General features: G+C 46.3%; 1 protein-coding gene across 1 annotated transcript in view; it reads left to right on the top strand.

Annotated features, from left to right (window-relative positions):
• The window catches only part of gpalpp1 (GPALPP motifs containing 1), a 32,928-nt gene that overhangs the window by 1,213 nt on the left and 13,590 nt on the right, over positions 1–18,125 (top strand). The window contains exon 2 of the mRNA XM_072260819.1: positions 15,086–15,251. Coding sequence (XP_072116920.1) covers positions 15,086–15,251 — 166 coding nt within the window. The remainder of the gene's footprint in view (positions 1–15,085; positions 15,252–18,125) is intronic.

Genomic DNA, 18,125 nt, shown 5'->3' with positions numbered 1-18,125 from the left:
CTGTGATGTGTGTGTACAGTGTGTGTACAGTGTGTACTGTGATGTGTGTGTACTGTGTGTGTACAGTGTGTACTGTGATGTGTGTGTACTGTGTGTGTACAGTGTGTACTGTGATGTGTGTGTACTGTGTGTGTACAGTGTGTACTGTGATGTGTGTGTACAGTGTGTGTACAGTGTGTACTGTGATGTGTGTGTACTGTGTGTGTACAGTGTGTACTGTGATGTGTGTGTACTGTGTGTGTACAGTGTGTACTGTGATGTGTGTGTACAGTGTGTGTACAGTGTGTACTGTGATGTGTGTGTACTGTGTGTGTACAGTGTGTACTGTGATGTGTGTGTACTGTGTGTGTACAGTGTGTACTGTGATGTGTGTGTACAGTGTGTGTACAGTGTGTACTGTGATGTGTGTGTACTGTGATGTGTGTGTACTGTGTGTGTACAGTGTGTGTACAGTGTGTGTACAGTGTGTACTGTGATGTGTACAGTGTGTACTGTGATGTGTGTGTACTGTGTGTGTACAGTGTGTGTACAGTGTGTACTGTGATGTGTACAGTGTGTACTGTGATGTGTGTGTACTGTGTGTGTACAGTGTGTACTGTGATGTGTGTGTACAGTGTGTGTACAGTGTGTACTGTGATGTGTACAGTGTGTGTACAGTGATGTGTGTGTACAGTGTGTACTGTGTGTGTACAGTGTGTACTGTGATGTGTGTGTACAGTGTGTACTGTGATGTGTGTGTACAGTGTGTGTACAGTGTGTACTGTGTGTGTACAGTGTGTACTGTGATGTGTGTGTACAGTGTGTGTACAGTGTGTACTGTGATGTGTACAGTGTGTACTGTGATGTGTGTGTACTGTGTGTGTACAGTGTGTACTGTGATGTGTGTGTACAGTGTGTGTACAGTGTGTACTGTGATGTGTACAGTGTGTACTGTGATGTGTGTGTACAGTGTGTGTACAGTGTGTACTGTGATGTGTACAGTGTGTACTGTGATGTGTGTGTACAGTGTGTGTACAGTGTGTACTGTGATGTGTACAGTGTGTACTGTGATGTGTGTGTACTGTGTGTGTACAGTGTGTACTGTGATGTGTACAGTGTGTACTGTGATGTGTGTGTACTGTGTGTGTACAGTGTGTGTACAGTGTGTACTGTGATGTGTACAGTGTGTACTGTGATGTGTGTGTACAGTGTGTGTACAGTGTGTACTGTGATGTGTACAGTGTGTACTGTGATGTGTGTGTACTGTGTGTGTACAGTGTGTACTGTGATGTGTGTGTACAGTGTGTGTACAGTGTGTACTGTGATGTGTGTGTACAGTGTGTGTACAGTGTGTACTGTGATGTGTGTGTACTGTGTGTGTACAGTGTGTACTGTGATGTGTGTGTACTGTGTGTACAGTGTGTACTGTGATGTGTGTGTACTGTGTGTGTACAGTGTGTACTGTGTGTGTACAGTGTGTACTGTGATGTGTGTGTACTGTGTGTGTACTGTGATGTGTGTGTACTGTGTGTGTACAGTGTGTACTGTGATGTGTGTGTACTGTGTGTGTACAGTGTGTGTGTGATGTGTGTGTACTGTGTGTGTACAGTGTGTACTGTGATGTGTGTGTACTGTGTGTGTACAGTGTGTGTGTGATGTGTGTGTACTGTGTGTGTACAGTGTGTACTGTGATGTGTGTGTACTGTGTGTGTACAGTGTGTACTGTGATGTGTGTGTACTGTGTGTGTACAGTGTGTGTGTGATGTGTGTGTACTGTGATGTGTGTGTACTGTGTGTGTACAGTGTGTACTGTGATGTGTGTGTACTGTGTGTGTACAGTGTGTGTGATGTGTGTGTACTGTGTGTGTACAGTGTGTACTGTGATGTGTGTGTACTGTGTGTGTACAGTGTGTACTGTGATGTGTGTGTACTGTGTGTGTACAGTGTGTACTGTGATGTGTGTGTACTGTGTGTGTACAGTGTGTACTGTGATGTGTGTGTACAGTGTGTGTGTGATGTGTGTGTACTGTGTGTGTACAGTGTGTACTGTGATGTGTGTGTACTGTGTGTGTACAGTGTGTGTGTGATGTGTGTGTACTGTGTGTGTACAGTGTATACTGTGATGTGTGTGTACTGTGTGTGTACAGTGTGTACTGTGATGTGTGTGTACTGTGTGTGTACAGTGTGTACTGTGATGTGTGTGTACTGTGTGTGTACAGTGTGTACTGTGATGTGTGTGTACTGTGTGTGTACAGTGTGTGTGTGATGTGTGTGTACAGTGTGTGTGATGTGTGTGTACTGTGTGTGTACAGTGTGTACTGTGATGTGTGTGTACTGTGTGTGTACAGTGTGTACTGTGATGTGTGTGATTGTGAGTGTGATGTGTGTGTACTGTGTGATGTGTGTGTACTGTGTGTATGATGTGTGTGTGTTACATGTGAGTGTACATGATTGTGTGTGTGTGGGGGGGGTCGGTCTCAATGAGACCCACCAGGTGCTGTTAACGTGGATGAGGGAAGGATATTTCCACTCGAGCTGGGGCTGGGTGATGTTATGGCCTTTCGACTCTTCAATTCAATTTTGCTTTTTATTTTGAGCAAGTGTCATCAGAAGGGTGGGAGAGTGACAGTTGTGGAAAATAACTGCTGTATACTATGTGGAAAGATGCTGAAACTGGTTTTATTTTCGAAGCAGTTGGACACTGGAAGTTGACTTGTTGGTATGTTGATTTTTTTTGTCACTTGGCTCAATGAGGAGGCAAAAATGGCCTTCTTCATCTTTGTCTATTTTGGAATACTCAGTACTTCACAAGGTACTACTGACGAGGGGTCATTGTAGTGCTGAGGTATTTCTTTGGTACTTTGGTCATCTTTGTCCTCGATAACGCTTTGTGGAACTTCGGTTCAGTGTTCGCACAATGTAACAGGAAAATTTTCCAGGTAACACTTGAAATTATTACTATCTAAAACACCAAATAACATTATGTCTTACTAATAACTCAACTGGAGAACTACTGTTATGGAATAATCTACTGATTATAGATTGTATGGGTGCAAGTAATGTTTTACTTAATTTTGTCTGAAACATCTCAGGCTATGTTATCACAGTCATCTCTCGTACCCATTTAATAAACTGACGTTGTTGAACTATGACACACTGGACTTGTCGCACCGTCACAGCACCCATTCACCTCCCTGAGTCTAGCCAAACCCTTGGGATACCATTTCCGTATCAATTAATTTTATCTTGCCTGGTTATCCATTTCTTGCCTGATGGGTTTATTTCCACCACCCATGAAAGAAGTGAGTTCTGATCTGACAATCACAAGCACCTCCCTTCCCCGCCACTGTTGTGGCTTTTGATCCTCTTTTTAAACCATGTTGTCCTTGGCACTTGTTATCTTCCATTTGAGGATAATCACATGATATCAATAAAGGAGCCCTTACGCTGGGTAGTGGGACCAGTCAGTATTGGTTAACCCTGCTTAACCAACTGTGTCACTAGCCGGCCATTTCAACTCCCATTCCAGCAGGTCTGTCCTTGGCCTCCTCTACTGCCAGGATGAGGAGCAACACCTTGTATTCCCTCTGGGTAGCCTCCAGCCTGATGGTGTGAATCTCAGGTTCTCTAACTTCGGTCATTTCTCCCCTCCCCTGCCTGATTTTCAATTCCTCACTCTGGCCCTCCCGTTACCTCGCCTGCCTATCACCCCGATGCCCCTCCTCCTCCCTTTCTCTCATGGTCAACTCTCCTTCTTCAGCCCCTCACCTCCCTGCTTCTTACTTTACCCCCTTATTCCTTCAGCCCCATCTTCCCCATGCCTTTCCAGTCCCGAAACGTCAAGTGTATTCACTCCCAGAGATGCTTCCTGGCCTGCTGAGTTCCTCCAGCATTTTGTGTGCGTGGCTCTGCAGAATCTCCTGTGCTTCTGATCTGCTGTTCTAGCTCATCAGTGGAGTGAATGTCAGAAATGGGGATGTTCACTGATGATTAAACAATGCTCATTTACATTTGTAACACCCCAACAAATGACCCTGACCATATATACCTGCATGCAAGGAAACCAGAGCATCAGCCCATGCATGAGTGGTAAGGCAAGCTGAGTTGCTGCACAAGGTCCAGCTCCATTCACAGTCCCCAGCACGTGAAGCAGCAGGACCCGACAGCATTGCAGCATGGATGGGCTCGGCAGGCAATGACTGCCTCCATCAGGGGAGAGTCAGACCAACGATCCTTCAATGTCATTGGCATTACTATTACCACCATGAAATGGACATTGGGTAACTCATCTCCAGATACCAGAATCATTTCCACCATCTGCAATGCACAGATCAGGAGTCCCCTGGAATTTCATCCACTTGCCCTCATGAGTGTGTATCCCAGAACTTAAGGAGCTTGATACTATCCCACTCACTGCCCTAAACGTTCTTACCGTGTGGCGTGGGAGCTCAGTGACAGTAAGTCACCAGAACCGCAACCCCAGCCACCGAACAGGGGAAGGGCTGCAAATGCGTTGGAGCATGACCGTCGACGGATTCCCTTTCAGTGTACCATCCTAATGTCAATATCTTCACCATTTCATAATTGTCACTGTTTCTAAATCCTACAACTCTGTCTCTTTCTGTGTTGGACTTGCGGCATTTGGAGGTTTCCGAATATTTAATTCCTAGCCTTTGTCATCATGTACCCATGATAACCTTTAGATCATGCCTGTGGTGCTACAGTTGTGGCACAATGGTTATGGCAGCTGTGGAATTTAAAATTTCTTTTTTAAGTAATCCAGATAATCATGAAAAAGGCCACCTGGCTCATGGGAGTCCATCTGCGAAAGGTCTGCAGTCCTTACTCAATCCAGACCCATACAAAATAGTTAATGAATTTAAGTAGCTGAGCAAGCCATTTCAGTAGTAACCCACCTGAAACACTCCGATAACACTGAACACATGATCTGATATAAACATTGAGATTGAATTGGCACACAGCAAAGTCAGTGGCAACCAATTTAGGCTGGTGTCTTTGAGTTGGAAAAGCTGCCTTAATGTTGCTTGCTGAAGCCTGTCTCACAGAAACTGCTCCAGACTCATTCACTCATTCCCTGTGTGTCCTATTGCACCGTAAAGACAAATCCAGCAGAGATGGTGGTGCAGTTACAATATAGGCAGTAAAGTGTAGCACTGAAGGTGTTCAATGTTGACTTCCAGACAAATATATTGTCATTTCAACCGTATGCAGTTATACCACTAAATGAACAATGTTCCTCCAGATCAGGGTGCACGACACAGTACATATCACTCACACACAGCAGAATGTTACCCCAAATAAATTTTTAAAAAGGTGCATTTATGACACAAGTTAAAGAGTAAAGAGTATAACACTTGGTAGGTGGTGAGACCTGGGCAGTGGCTGGGAGTTCAATAGTCTCACGGCCTGGGGGAAGAAGCTGTTTCCTAATCGAACAGTCCTTGTCCTGATGCTACTGTACCTCCTGTCTGATGGTGATGGGGCAGGGGGTTTCAAAGAGATTGATTGTTGGATGGATGGCAGGGATCACTGACAATGCGAAGGGCCCTGTGTGAGCAGCGCTCCTGGTAAATATCTCGGATGGGTGGAAAAGAGACCCCGATAATCCTCTCAGCCATCCTTGCAATCCTTTGTCGGTCAGATGCCTTGCAATTCCCAAACCAGACGGTGATGCAGCTAGTCAGGACACTTTCAGTGGGGGTGGGGGGAGGCAGGAGTCTAGCTTGCCTTAATCTCCTCAGGAAGTCGAGACACTACTGTGCTTTCTTCACTACGGAGGTGGTGTTGCCCAGGTGCACTCCCAGAAACTTGGTGTTCCCAACTCTCTCCATGGAGGAGCCATTTACGTGCAGTGAGGAGTGGTCAGTCTGCAGCTTCCTGATGAATCAGTGGTCGAGCCTCCGTTATGTCCCCTAGAGTGCAGTTCCTGTTTAGTAGTGCACTTTTACCTCCCTCTCTTTATTTTCTGAAAAATCAAAACTCTGGAACATTAAGTGCCCATTCCTGTCTCTCTCCCAACAAAGTCCCTGTAGTGGCCACAACATCAGAGTTCCATGCTCTAGGTTCTTCACTTTTATCTATAATACTCCCAGCATTAAATACACACACTTCAAACTCTCCGTCCCATCGTAACCATTACATTGCTCCAGCCTGTTTTTACCTTCTCCATCCCCCCACTTTCTGAGCTGGTGCTGTTGTTCCCATTCCCCTGCCAAACTAGTTTAACCTGTTCTGAGTAGCATTAGTGAACCTCCCAGCCTGGATATTGGTTCCCCTCAAGTTTAGGTGCAACCCATCCTTCTTGTACAGGTCACCCCTGCCACAGAAGAGGTTCCAATGATCCAAGAACCTGAAACCCTGTGCCCTGCACCAATCCACAGCCACTCATTCATCTGTAAGACCATAAGACAAAGGAGCAGAAGTCGGCCATTCAGTCCATTGAGTCTGCTCCGCCATTTTATCATGAGCTGATCCATTCTCCTATTTAGTCCCACTCCCCCCACCTTCTCACCATAACCTTTGATGCCCTGGCTACTCAGATACCTATCAATCTCTGCCTTAAGTACACCCAATGACTTGGCCTCCACTGCTGCCCGTGGCAACAAATTCCATAGATTCACCACCCTCTGACTAAAAAAACTTCTTCGCATTTCTGTTCTGAAAGGGCGCCCTTCAATCCCTAAGTCATGCCCTCTCGTACTAGACTCCCCCATCATGGGAAACAACTTTGCCACATCCACTCTGTCCATGCCTTTCAACATTCGAAGTGTTTCTATGAGGTCTCCCCTCATTCTTCTAAACTCCAAGGAATACAGTCCAAGAGCGGACAAACGTTCCTCATATGTTAACCCTCTCATTCCCGGAATCATTCTAGTGAATCTTCTCTGTACCCTCTCCAATGTCAGCACGTCCTTTCTTAAATATGGAGACCAAAACTGCCCGCAGTACTCCAAGTGAGGTCTCACCAGCGCCTTATAGGGCCTCAACACCACATCCCTGCTCCTATACTCTATTCCTCTAGAAATGAATGCCAAAATTGCATTTGCCTTCTTCACTACTGACCCAACCTGGAGGTTAATTTTAAGGGTATCCTGTACGAGGACTCCCAAGTCCCGTTGCATCTCAGAACTTTGAATTCTTTCCCCATTTAAATAATAGTCTTCCTGTTTATTTTTTCTGCCAAAGTGCATAACCATACACTTTCCAACATTGTACTTCATTTGCCACTTCTCTGCCCATTCTTCCAATCTATCCAAGTCTCTCTGCAGACTCTCTGTTTCCTCAGCACTACCGGCCCCTCCACCTATCTTCATATCGTCAGCAAACTTAGCCACAAAGCCATCTATTCCATAATCCAAATCGTTGATGTACAATGTAAAAAGAAGCGGCCCCAACACGGACCCCTGTGGAACACCACTGGTAACCAGCAGCCAACCAGAATAGGATCCCTTTATTCCCATTCTCTGTTTCCTGCCAATCAGCCAATGCTCTATCCATGTATGTAACTTTCCCGTAATTCCATGGGCTCTTGTTAAGTAGCCTCATGTGTGGCACCTTGTCAAAGGCCTTCTGAAAATCCAAATATACAACATCCACTGCATCTCCCTTGTCTAGCCTACTGGTAATTTCCTCAAAAAATTGTAATAGCTTTGTCAGGCAGGATTTTCCTTTAAGGAATCCATGCTGAGTTCTGCCTATCTTGTCATATGCCTCCAGGTACTCTGTAACCTCATCCTTGACAATCGACTCCAACAACTTCCCAACCACCGATGTCAAGCTAACAGGTCTATAATTTCCTTTTTGCTTCCTTGCCCCCTTCTTAAATAGCGGAGTGACATTTGTAATCTTCCAGTCTTCCGGAACCATGCCAGAATCTATTGACTTTTGAAAGATCATTGCTAATGCCTCCGCAATCTCCACAGCTACTTCCTTCAGAACACGAGGGTGCATTCCATCTGGTCCAGGAGATTTATCAACCTTTAGTCTATTCAGCTCCCTGAGTACTTTCTCTGTCGTAATGGTGACTGCGCACACTTCTCTTCCCTGCCACCCTTGAGTGTCCGGTATACTGCTGATGTCTTCCTCAGTGAAGACTGATGCAAAATACTCGTTCAGTTCCTCTGCCATCTCCTTATCTCCCATTACAATTTCTCCAGCATCATTTTCTATCGGTCCTATATCTACTCTCACCTGTCTTTTACTCTTTACATACTTGAAAAAGCTTTTAGTATCTTCTTTGATATTATTTGCTAGCTTCCTTTCATAGTTAATCTTTTCTCTCTTAATGACCTTCTTGGTTTCCTTTTGTAAGGTTTTAAAAACTTCCCAATCCTCTGTCTTCCCACTAATTTTTTGCTTTAACTTTGGCTTTGACTTCTCTTGTCAACCACGGTTGCATCCTTCTTCCACTTGAAAATTTCTTCTTTTTTGGAATATACCTGTCTTGCACCTTCCTCATTTCTCGCATAAACTCCAGCCACTGCTGCTCTGCTGTCTTTCCTGCCAGTGTCCCTTTCCAGTCAACTTTGGCCAGTTCCTCTCTCATGCCACTGTAATTTCCTTTACTCCACTGAAATACCGACACATCAGATTTCGGCTTCTCTTTTTCTAATTTCACAGTGAACTCAATCATGTTATGATCACTGCCTCCTAAGGGGTACTATCATGTATTCCTGTCGTGACTAGCCTTTGGCATTGGGAGTAATCCAGAGATTATTACCTTGGTGGTCCTGCTCTTCCCAACTCCCTGTACTCACTGTGCAGGACCTCTTCCCCATCTCTGCCCATGTCATTGGTGCTAATGCGCACTGCGACCTCTGGCTGTTCACCCTCCCCCTTGAGAATATCCTGTAGCTGGCCTGAGACATCCTGGTGTCTCTTTTGTGGCCTCAGAATCTCCTGTCTATCCCCCTAACTAAGTTTCCTATCACTATTGCTCTGGCTGACTTTACCTTTTTCTGCTGAGCCTCAGTGCCGGGTACAGTGCCACTTAACTGGCTGCTACTACTGTGTCCTGCTAGGCAATCCCCCAGCAGTATCCAAAGGTTACTGTTGCTGAGGGGGATGGCCACAGGGGAACCCTGCACTGACTGCTTATCCCCTTGCTTCTCCTGGTGGTCACACAACTACTGTCTGAAGCCTACCCTCTGGGTGTGACAACCTCAGTAAAAGTCTCATCTGTGAGGTTTTCAGCCTCCCGGATGGTCCCGAGTGCATCCAGCTCCAGTTCCAGCTCCCTGACCTTGTCAGCCAGGAGCTGAAGTTGGGTGCACTTCCTGCAGATGTCTTCAGGGCACTGTTAGGTCTCCTGCAATCCCATGTCTCACAGGAGGAGCATCCTACTACCTAAACCATCACTGAACTAAGGACTAACGATTTACAGACAAAAAATACAGCTTACTTGCTCTTACCTGTGCCTTCTTTCTGAAACCTTTCAGTTTTGCACTTGCCTAGGTCACCTAGTCAGCCTCTTGCACAGATTGTTAAACTTTTGGCACCAACTTTTCAAGTTCCAAAATCAAAAACAAATGGCTCAACACCCTTAGCCTCCAGCTGTTCTTCCTGAAGCCTGTTGAGCCAAAGCTTGACTACTCTAACACTGGCCCACTCCAACAATGGCCGTTCCACTTACACCTCACTTCGTTTTATTGGCTCAAGTAAAATCTGACGTGACTTGCTGGTTTCAAATGGCTCCTGCATTTGTACCAATGCCACTCTCACATTCGCTGCTTCGGAATAAACTACTGTTTTCCAGATGGGACTTCAGACTCTTCCTCCTCGCCCCACTCACTGCTACTCCCACCACTCCCATAGAAAACTTCATGCCATTCAATCAGAAGGAAATCTCTTGTTGAGTGACCTACAATAATCTCTTATCTCTGGTGAATTATATTGAATAATAAGATAAGTGTTGAAAATAGCAAGAGTACAATGTACTGGGAACTTTTAACATTCACTACTAAGAGTACAGCACCAGTGACCGAGAACTGAAGAATGTAGTGGTCATGAAAATTTAAAAAAATAAATAAAACACAAAAAGTTGGAAAAACTGAATAGGTGAGATGTCACCTATGGAAAGAAACAGCTAATGTTTAGGATCTGCATCAAAACATAATGTCTGACTATGTTCACGCCAGGTTTTGGTCACACCTTACTCTTGCCAGGGGGCTTGTTGCAGATGTGAGAGTATGGTCAGAGTAACCACAGCACTGTTCTTGTGAAGACAGAGTTCCTCCTTCACACCTGGGGGGGAGGCATCATGGACAACACCTCCATGTGCTGTGGGATAGAATTAGAATCTATCCCTCAGCCTGATGACATGAATATTGATTTCTCCTTCCAATAAAAATCGCCCCCTTCCTCTATTCCTAACTCTTCTCACCTGCCTATCATCTCCTACCTTTCTGCTATGGTCCACTCCTCTCTTATCAGGTTCCCTCATCTCCAGCCCTTTACCTTTCCTACCCACTTGGCTTCACCTATGACCTTCTAGCTAACCTCCTTCCTCTCCCCCCACCTTTTTATTCTGGTGTCTTCCCCCTTCTCAGCTCAAAATATCCACTGTTTATTCATTTCCATAGATGCTGCCTGACCTGCTGAGTTCCTGAAGCACTTTGTGTGTGTGTGTGTGTGTGTGTTGCTTTAGATTTAGATTAGCTCTGGGAGCTTAAAATTGGGCATTGGTGCGGTGCCGCGAATCATCAGCGTCAGTTGAAATGAATTTCTTCACGATCTGAAACTTCATGATTCAGCAGGTATCTCACCCTCCTGTGGGATATGCCCTTGTCCTTGCAAACAACAAGACTTTCAGAGTTCTACTGCATGGAAACAGGCTAACTATTCTGTGCTGACCAGGGCTGTGTCCGACCCGTATCTCTAAACTTTGCTGTCCGTGCTTGGACATTGAGACAAAATCTGATAATTGACAAGAAATATTTGTCCATTGACAGTCTTCAACAATACAGAGGCTAACCATCAAAACAGCTTTCAATAACACTGCCACTGCCATGTCCCTCACCATTGACGTCCCAGAGCAAGGGGGATCGGGCGTGTTGGGGTGGTGGGCTACAAATGGAGAAAAGTCACCGTTGAGCAGAAGCTGAACAGGACCAGCTACATAAATGCTGTGGCTATAACAGCTGAATACCCTGTCACTATGTACTGTCACCCCAGACTCTTTCCACTACCTATAAGGCACGAGTCAAAAGTGTGATGACTCTCTACTCAAGAAGATTGACATTATCCGTGACAAAATGGCTCGCTTGACTGCCATCTCATCTGCTATCCTAAATGTTTATTCCCTTCACCATCAGTGCAGTGTGCGCCAGTACAGAACACGATTACTCTGACAGAATCTTCTATATATATATGACCTTTACCATCAAATTCAAGAGCAGCAGATACATGAGAAGTCGAGCATAGCTGCCAGAACCTGACAACATGAGAGATTCTGATCAGCTATGAAAGTGATAGTATGTTTCTGGATGACACTGGGATAGTAATTTGTAAGTGGGTTTATGTTGTTTAACTTCATTCCAAAATATTGAGTCTTTGTAAACAAAAAATGAATTAAAATAAAGCATAGAACATAGAATAGTACAGCACAGTACAGGCCCTTCGGCCCACAATGTTGTGCCGACCCTCAAACCCTCTCTCCCATATAACCCCCCCCCACCTTAAATTCCTCCATATACCTGTCTAGTAGTCTCTTAAACTTCAGGAGTGTATCTGCCTCCACCACCGACTCAGGCAGTGCATTCCACGCACCAACCACTCTCTGAGTAAAAAACCTTCCTCTAATATCCCCCTTGAACTTCCCACCCCTTACCTTAAAGCCATGTCCTCTTGTATTGAGCAGTGGTGCCCTGGGAAAGAGGTGCTGGCTGTCCACTCTATCTATTCCTCTTATTATCTTGTACACCTCTATCATGTCTCCTCTCATCCTCCTTCTCTCCAAAGAGTAAAGCCCTAGCTCCCTTAATCTCTGATCATAATGCATACTCTCTGAACCAGGCAGCATCCTGGTAAATCTCCTCTGTACCCTTTCCAATGCTTCCACATCCTTCCTATAGTGAGGCGACCAGAACCACAAGCTTGAATTCAACGGACACACTCACCTCCTATCTCTTACTGAGTTGAGAAGATCACCTGCAAGCCAACCTGGTGCTTGCACAGAACATGGCCCTGCACTGTGTCCACAGAGCGGAACGGTCCTCTGGCATTGAATCAGTGAACTGGTGTGTGTCAAAGAAAATGACACATGGAGCTAGGCAATGAAACGCCAGCACCTCCGAGTGATGATTGATGCTGGTAACATTAGGCCTAAAGCAGAGCTGTCTGAAGAGTAAGAATCCTCTGCAAGATGCAGCCAAGTGGACATTGCCAGGGTCTGCCAGCCTTCCTGTACCTCATGAAATTTGTGAGAGAAGGGATAGAGGCAGAATGCTGGATCTTGGGAGCCTTCCCAACAGAGCCACACCGGCTCTGAATGTGGTAACAAACCGTGGTCTATACTGTTGCCTGCATTGTTGGGCTGTTCTTACAGAGCTTGGGTGGTGAGGTTCTATATTAGAGTCACAGAGTCAAAGAGTCCAGCAGCACTGAAACAGGCCTTTCGGCCCTTCTAGTCAATGCTGACATGTTTTTGTTTTTACTGCCTAGTTCCAGCTACCTGCACCGTAGCCTCCATACACCTCCAATCATGTCATCACCCAAATTTCTCTTTAGTGTCCAAATTGAACCCACATCCACCACTTCCACTGGCAGCTCATTCCACACTCTCAGATCCCTCTGAGTGAAGAATTCCCCTTCAGATTCCCCTCAAATATTTCACCTTTGACCCTGAACTTATGCCCAGTATGGGGATGAGAGGGAAGACAGGGCTGATTGGGGACAAGGAAACGGAGGGGAGTGATAATACTTACTGTCTTTCAAAAAAAAGTAATTTTGATCTTACTTGCTGCAAACTTGCTCTGCAACCATACCCTGTACATTCTCAACCAAATTACTGATTACAGATGACAAGTAACACGTAGAGCAGTGTGAGCTGCCTTAATGACTATCATCCAGTGGCTCTCTACTGTCCCAGTCGCCTGGCAGATACTTTGTATATACCTTTCTCTCAGGCCATTGAAACCTGAGTGCCAAAGTCCGAGCAGTACCCAGCCCATGGGACTGTATGGGAATGTTGCCTGGTATTAGGGAGTGTATTTCCAGGTGTCAGCATGTGGTGGTGATGTCTGTCCACAGGAAATGGATAAGGGACTTCCCCTGCACTGCAAAGGCCTTTCCTAGTTTGGATACAACTAAGTATCCAGGTGCTATATTCTACAAGTGCCTTCCAGTCATGTTTGGAAAAAATGATACTGACTTTACTCAGGTTTGAATTGGCTCTGGTCCTGTTTTAATTTTATATTCTCCAAGTTACATACTCCCTGCCAAGTTCCACATCACCCTTTCTTCCAAATATATTACTGTTCATCTCTAAATCTTGAACTCCCACCTAAACAGCACCTTCCCCAGAAAGGCCACTGGCAATGCCCACTTGGCTGCACCTCGCAGAGGATTCTTACTCTTCAGACAGCTCTGCTTCAGTCCTGAGGTTTGCAGTGTGGTATGAAATCACCCCTGGCTAGCTTCAAGGAGATGACCAACTGAGGGGCATTTCAGAAATAATAAGTGCTGACACGAATAAAAACAAATGCTTATCTTATTTGTGGGATTATTTTATCTCTCTTGTTGCAAACAGATTGTGTATTCTGATAAAATAAACATGACTTTTAATTTATCTTTTTTTCTGTCAGAACCTTATTTATTGATGCACTTTTGTCATCATACAGTCTGTCCCTTTCCGATACATTTCATTCATCAATTCTTAAGTTGCTGTGCTAGTTGGTGGCTTTGAATTTTGTCTTTATAACCGTACAAAATTCTGAAGCCCCGCCCCCACCCGGCAACTTCAAGTTTAAAGCCCTGTCTGTAACTCTATGTCAGATCAGGCCTCCGACTTCACTCAGGTGATCTTGTGCTACACACACTTGACCTGGCAATATAGAAATCGTGATCTGTGGAGCCATGGACTTTAGTTTGTACCTGTCAGCAGAGGCCTTTTCTTCGTTTAAACTCTGGAGTTAGTTTTAATATCGATTGCAAAATCTGCATCTTCCCTCTCAGGTACTTTCCCAACTTTGAGACAACCTTTACTTTAACAGCAGGCAGACTCTTGGACACAACTGTAACATTCCTTTTAACTCCCCCTGCCAGGGTGTCTCCTGTACAACAGGGCCATGGTGAGATTGCTCTCATTCAGGAAGATAGTAATACTTTCGAACGTTCAGGGTTGTCTTGTTTACAGTTTAATCTTTCAGTGATCAAATGTGGACCGTTATCAGAGAATGTGACTGCCAATTGGGTAAGATTTCCAGATCACTCCCCCCCCCCCACCTTTAATGCATCACTCTACACCTCCGAGTCCAATTCAGCAATTCGGAGCTGTGGTTCATGATTACTCAGGATCGGACTGGTCTCTATGCAATTAAACATGCTGCAATAATGGCAAATTACCTTTCCTGATGTCCTTATTAAACCTTGTATATTTTATTTGAATGAAATTGGTTTACCTAATAAAATAACTTTTTTGTTTAAACCATGCAAACTTAATGAACACAAAAATAAGACAAACCTACTGTCTGTGTTGGAGAGTTATTTCTGTGCCCAGAACTCCTGCAGCTGCTTGCCTCCATGTGCACCTCACTTAATGAGTACACTTTGTATACTTGACATGCTAATGCAGCTTCTTGGCTCCCCAGCCCCATTACTGTCAGATTCCTACCACTGTCACACAACCAAACTGGAAAAATTAAGAGTAGATAGATATGAATATCTCCATAAAGAGGATCAAATTCCTGCTCATGTACTTAACCGTGGAGCAGAATTGTTGCATGAATTGCTACCCCAAGGTTGGTAGAGGAAGAGTAAAGGAGAAGTTTCAATTTTTGATCAACTTCCGCTGTGCTTGCTGAAGTTTATACTTTATAACGATGTTTTAAGCCAGATTGTGAATAATTTTTGATACGTTATGTACCAGTTGCAGGACCAGCATTACCTCCAGGATTTCGGTCGAGCAAAAGCTCAGAGAGTTCAGATGACGATGAAGCCCACTGCGCCAATGAAGGGAGGAAAAGCTCAGCCCAAGAGCTGAGGAAATCTGACAGAGTAGTAATGGAGGAGAGTAATGGCACGTCAAGATCCAGGTAAGCAAGGAACGGTTGGCTCTAGACTTGATCACGTCAGGAGAGTGATCGTGTGTACTTCCTCATAACTGCCTCTATTGAATGTGTGGGCAGTAGTGATTGTGTGCTGCCTGTGGAAATCCGGTATTTCATGGTGGAGTTGACTTGTTCAGAGTGGTGATCCAATGTGTGATGTGCGTTGTCTGTTGAAGCAACGATCCAGTGTGCAGTGTGGACCGTGTGCTGATCCAGTGCACGGAGTAATCTGTGTGCTGAATGAGTATACAGTGTGTTATCCAGAATGCAACAAGGACTGCGGGGATCTGGCGTACAGTGTGGACTATTGGTGATCCAGTGCAAGGCGCAGTGTGTGTGGTGATCCCATCTGTGGCATACGGTGTGTGGTGATCCAGCGTTTGGTGTAGGGTGTGTGGTGATCCAGTGTTCAGTGCGGGACTGCATGTGGTGACCCAGTGTTCAGTGCGAGCTGCGTGTGGTGATCCAGTGTTTGGCGTGGAGTGTGTGTGTATGGTGATCCAGTGTTTGGTGCGGACTGTGTGTGGTGATCCAGTGTCCAGTGCGGACTGCGTGTGGTGATCCGGTGTTTGGCGTGAGCTGTGTGTGGTGACCCGGTGTTCAGTGTGAGCTGCGTGTGGTGACCCAGTGTTTGGTGCGAGCTGTGTGTGGTGATACAGTGTTCAGTGCGGGGCTGTGTGTGGTGATCCAGTGTTTGGTGTGAGCTGTGTGTGGTGATCCAGTGTTCGGTGCAGACTGCGTGTGGTGATCCAGTGTTCAGAGCGGACTGCGTGTGGTGATCCAGTGTTCTGTGCGGGCTGTGTGTGGTGATCCAGTGTTCGGTGTGTGCGTGCGTGTGGTGATCCAGTGTTCGGTACGGACTGCATGTGGTGATCCAGTGTTCTGCTCAGACTGTGTGTGGTGACCCAGTGTCCTGCGCAGACTGCATGTGGTGATCCAGTGTTCTATGCAGACTGCGCGTGGTGACCAAGTGTTCGGTGCGGACTGCGTGTGGTGATCCAGTGTTCTGCGCGGGCTGTGTGTGGTGATCCAGTGTTCGGTGTGTGCGCGTGTGGTGATCCAGTGTTCTGTGCAGACTGCGTGTGTTGACCAAGTGTTCGGTGCAGACTGCACATGGTGATCCAGTGTTCTGCGCGGGCTGTGTGTGGTGAGCCAGTGTTCGGTGTGTGTGCGTGTGGTGATCCAGTGTTCTGTGCAGACTGCGTGTGTTGACCAAGTGTTCGGTGCAGACTGCACATGGTGATCCAGTGTTCTGCGAGGGCTGTGTGTGGTGACCCAGTGTCTGGTGCAGACTGCGTGTGGTGATCCAGTGTTCCGTGTGGACTGCACGTGGTGATCCAGTGTTCTGCGCAGACTGTGCGTGGTGATCCAGTGTTCTGCGCAGACTGCGTGTGGTGATCCAGTGTTCTATGCAGACTGTGTGCAGTAATCCAGTGTTCTGCGCAGACGGCGTGTGGTGATCCAGTGTTCTGTGCGGACTTCGTGTGGTGATCCAGTGTTCTGTGCGGACTTCGTGTGGTGATCCAGTGTTCTGCGCGGGCTGCGTGTGGTGATCGTGTCCTGCGCGGGCTGCGTGTGGTGATCGTGTCCTGCGCGGGCTGCGTGCGGTGATCCAGTGTTCGGTGTGGGCTGCGTGCAGTGATCCAGTGTTCTGCGTGGGCTGTGTGCAGTGATCCAGTGTTCTGCACAGACTGCGTGTGGCGATCCAGTGTTCTGCACAGACTGCGTGTGGTGATCCAGTGTTCTGCGCAGGCTGCGTGTGGTGATCCAGTGTTCTGTGCAGACTGCGTGTGGTGATCCAGTGTTCTGCGCAGACTGTGTGCAGTGATCCAGTGTTCTGCGCAAACTGCGTGTGGTGATCCAGTGTTCTGCACAGACTGCGTGTGGTGACCAAGTGTTCTGCGCGGGTTGTGCATGGTGATCCAGAAATGGTGCAGACTGTGACATTCCAATGTGGGGTCATCCCTTCTGTGGTATGAATGGTGGCAATCTGTATTAGATGGAGATTGCATGGCCATCCAGTTGATGCCTAGAATTTGTAATGACCGTGTGGACTGTGGAAATGGTGTACGTGACATGGACTCTGGAGATCACTGCATGGTGATATGTTACAGATGGTTTGGCGATGCAGCATGTGTGGATTGTTTGTCTGTTCTGCACTCCAGCTGATAGGAAGTTTAGCCTCTCTCCCCTTTTCTCATGGGGCAAACTGCTCCTTTCAGGTAATATTCGAACTTCCAATGCTTTAACCTCTTTCCTTAAACAAGGAGTCTAACACTGAACAAAGCAGTCCAGAGGTGGTCTCACCAGTGCCCTGTTTAACAATAGCCTGTGTTACATGGTGTGAGCCATAAAAAGTCAATTGTAAGTGAGTAATTCAAGGCGTATCCTGCTGTCGGCATCATCACACCACTCAATGGCATTACATTGTTGTAACCAGATTCGGGTGATTTGTGGGAGCTGGATGGCAGGGGAAAGGGCAGTGGGAACCGGGTCGAGAGAGAGAGAGAGAGAGAGAGAGAGAGAGAGAGGTCTGGGGGAAAGAACACAAGACTTGGGGAGGAGAGGGAGTGTACAAGAGAACAATCAATGAGGAAGAGGACGAAATGGTGAGAGTGGCGGATCAAAGAGAGTGAGGGTAGGGGTAGAGAGGGAGAGAAACGCTGCGAATTGCGGGTGGATAGATGGTCAGAGCTGTGTCAAGGAGGGACGACTCCATTAGTAACCGCTTACGTCATCCTCATCTGTGGAAAGATTTGAGCTTTCTACAGAGAATATTAGCCTGCTTGGAATCCACAAAATCAGATTAGTCGCAGTTCATTCTTGACCGAGGGACTGACTAAGAAATACTTGTTGCTG

Source organism: Mobula birostris, chromosome 6 (assembly GCF_030028105.1).
Source record: "Mobula birostris isolate sMobBir1 chromosome 6, sMobBir1.hap1, whole genome shotgun sequence".
Classification (NCBI taxonomy): Eukaryota; Metazoa; Chordata; class Chondrichthyes; order Myliobatiformes; family Myliobatidae; genus Mobula; species Mobula birostris.
Note: the sequence above shows the minus strand (reverse complement) of the source record. Positions and strands in the feature narration are given on the sequence as shown.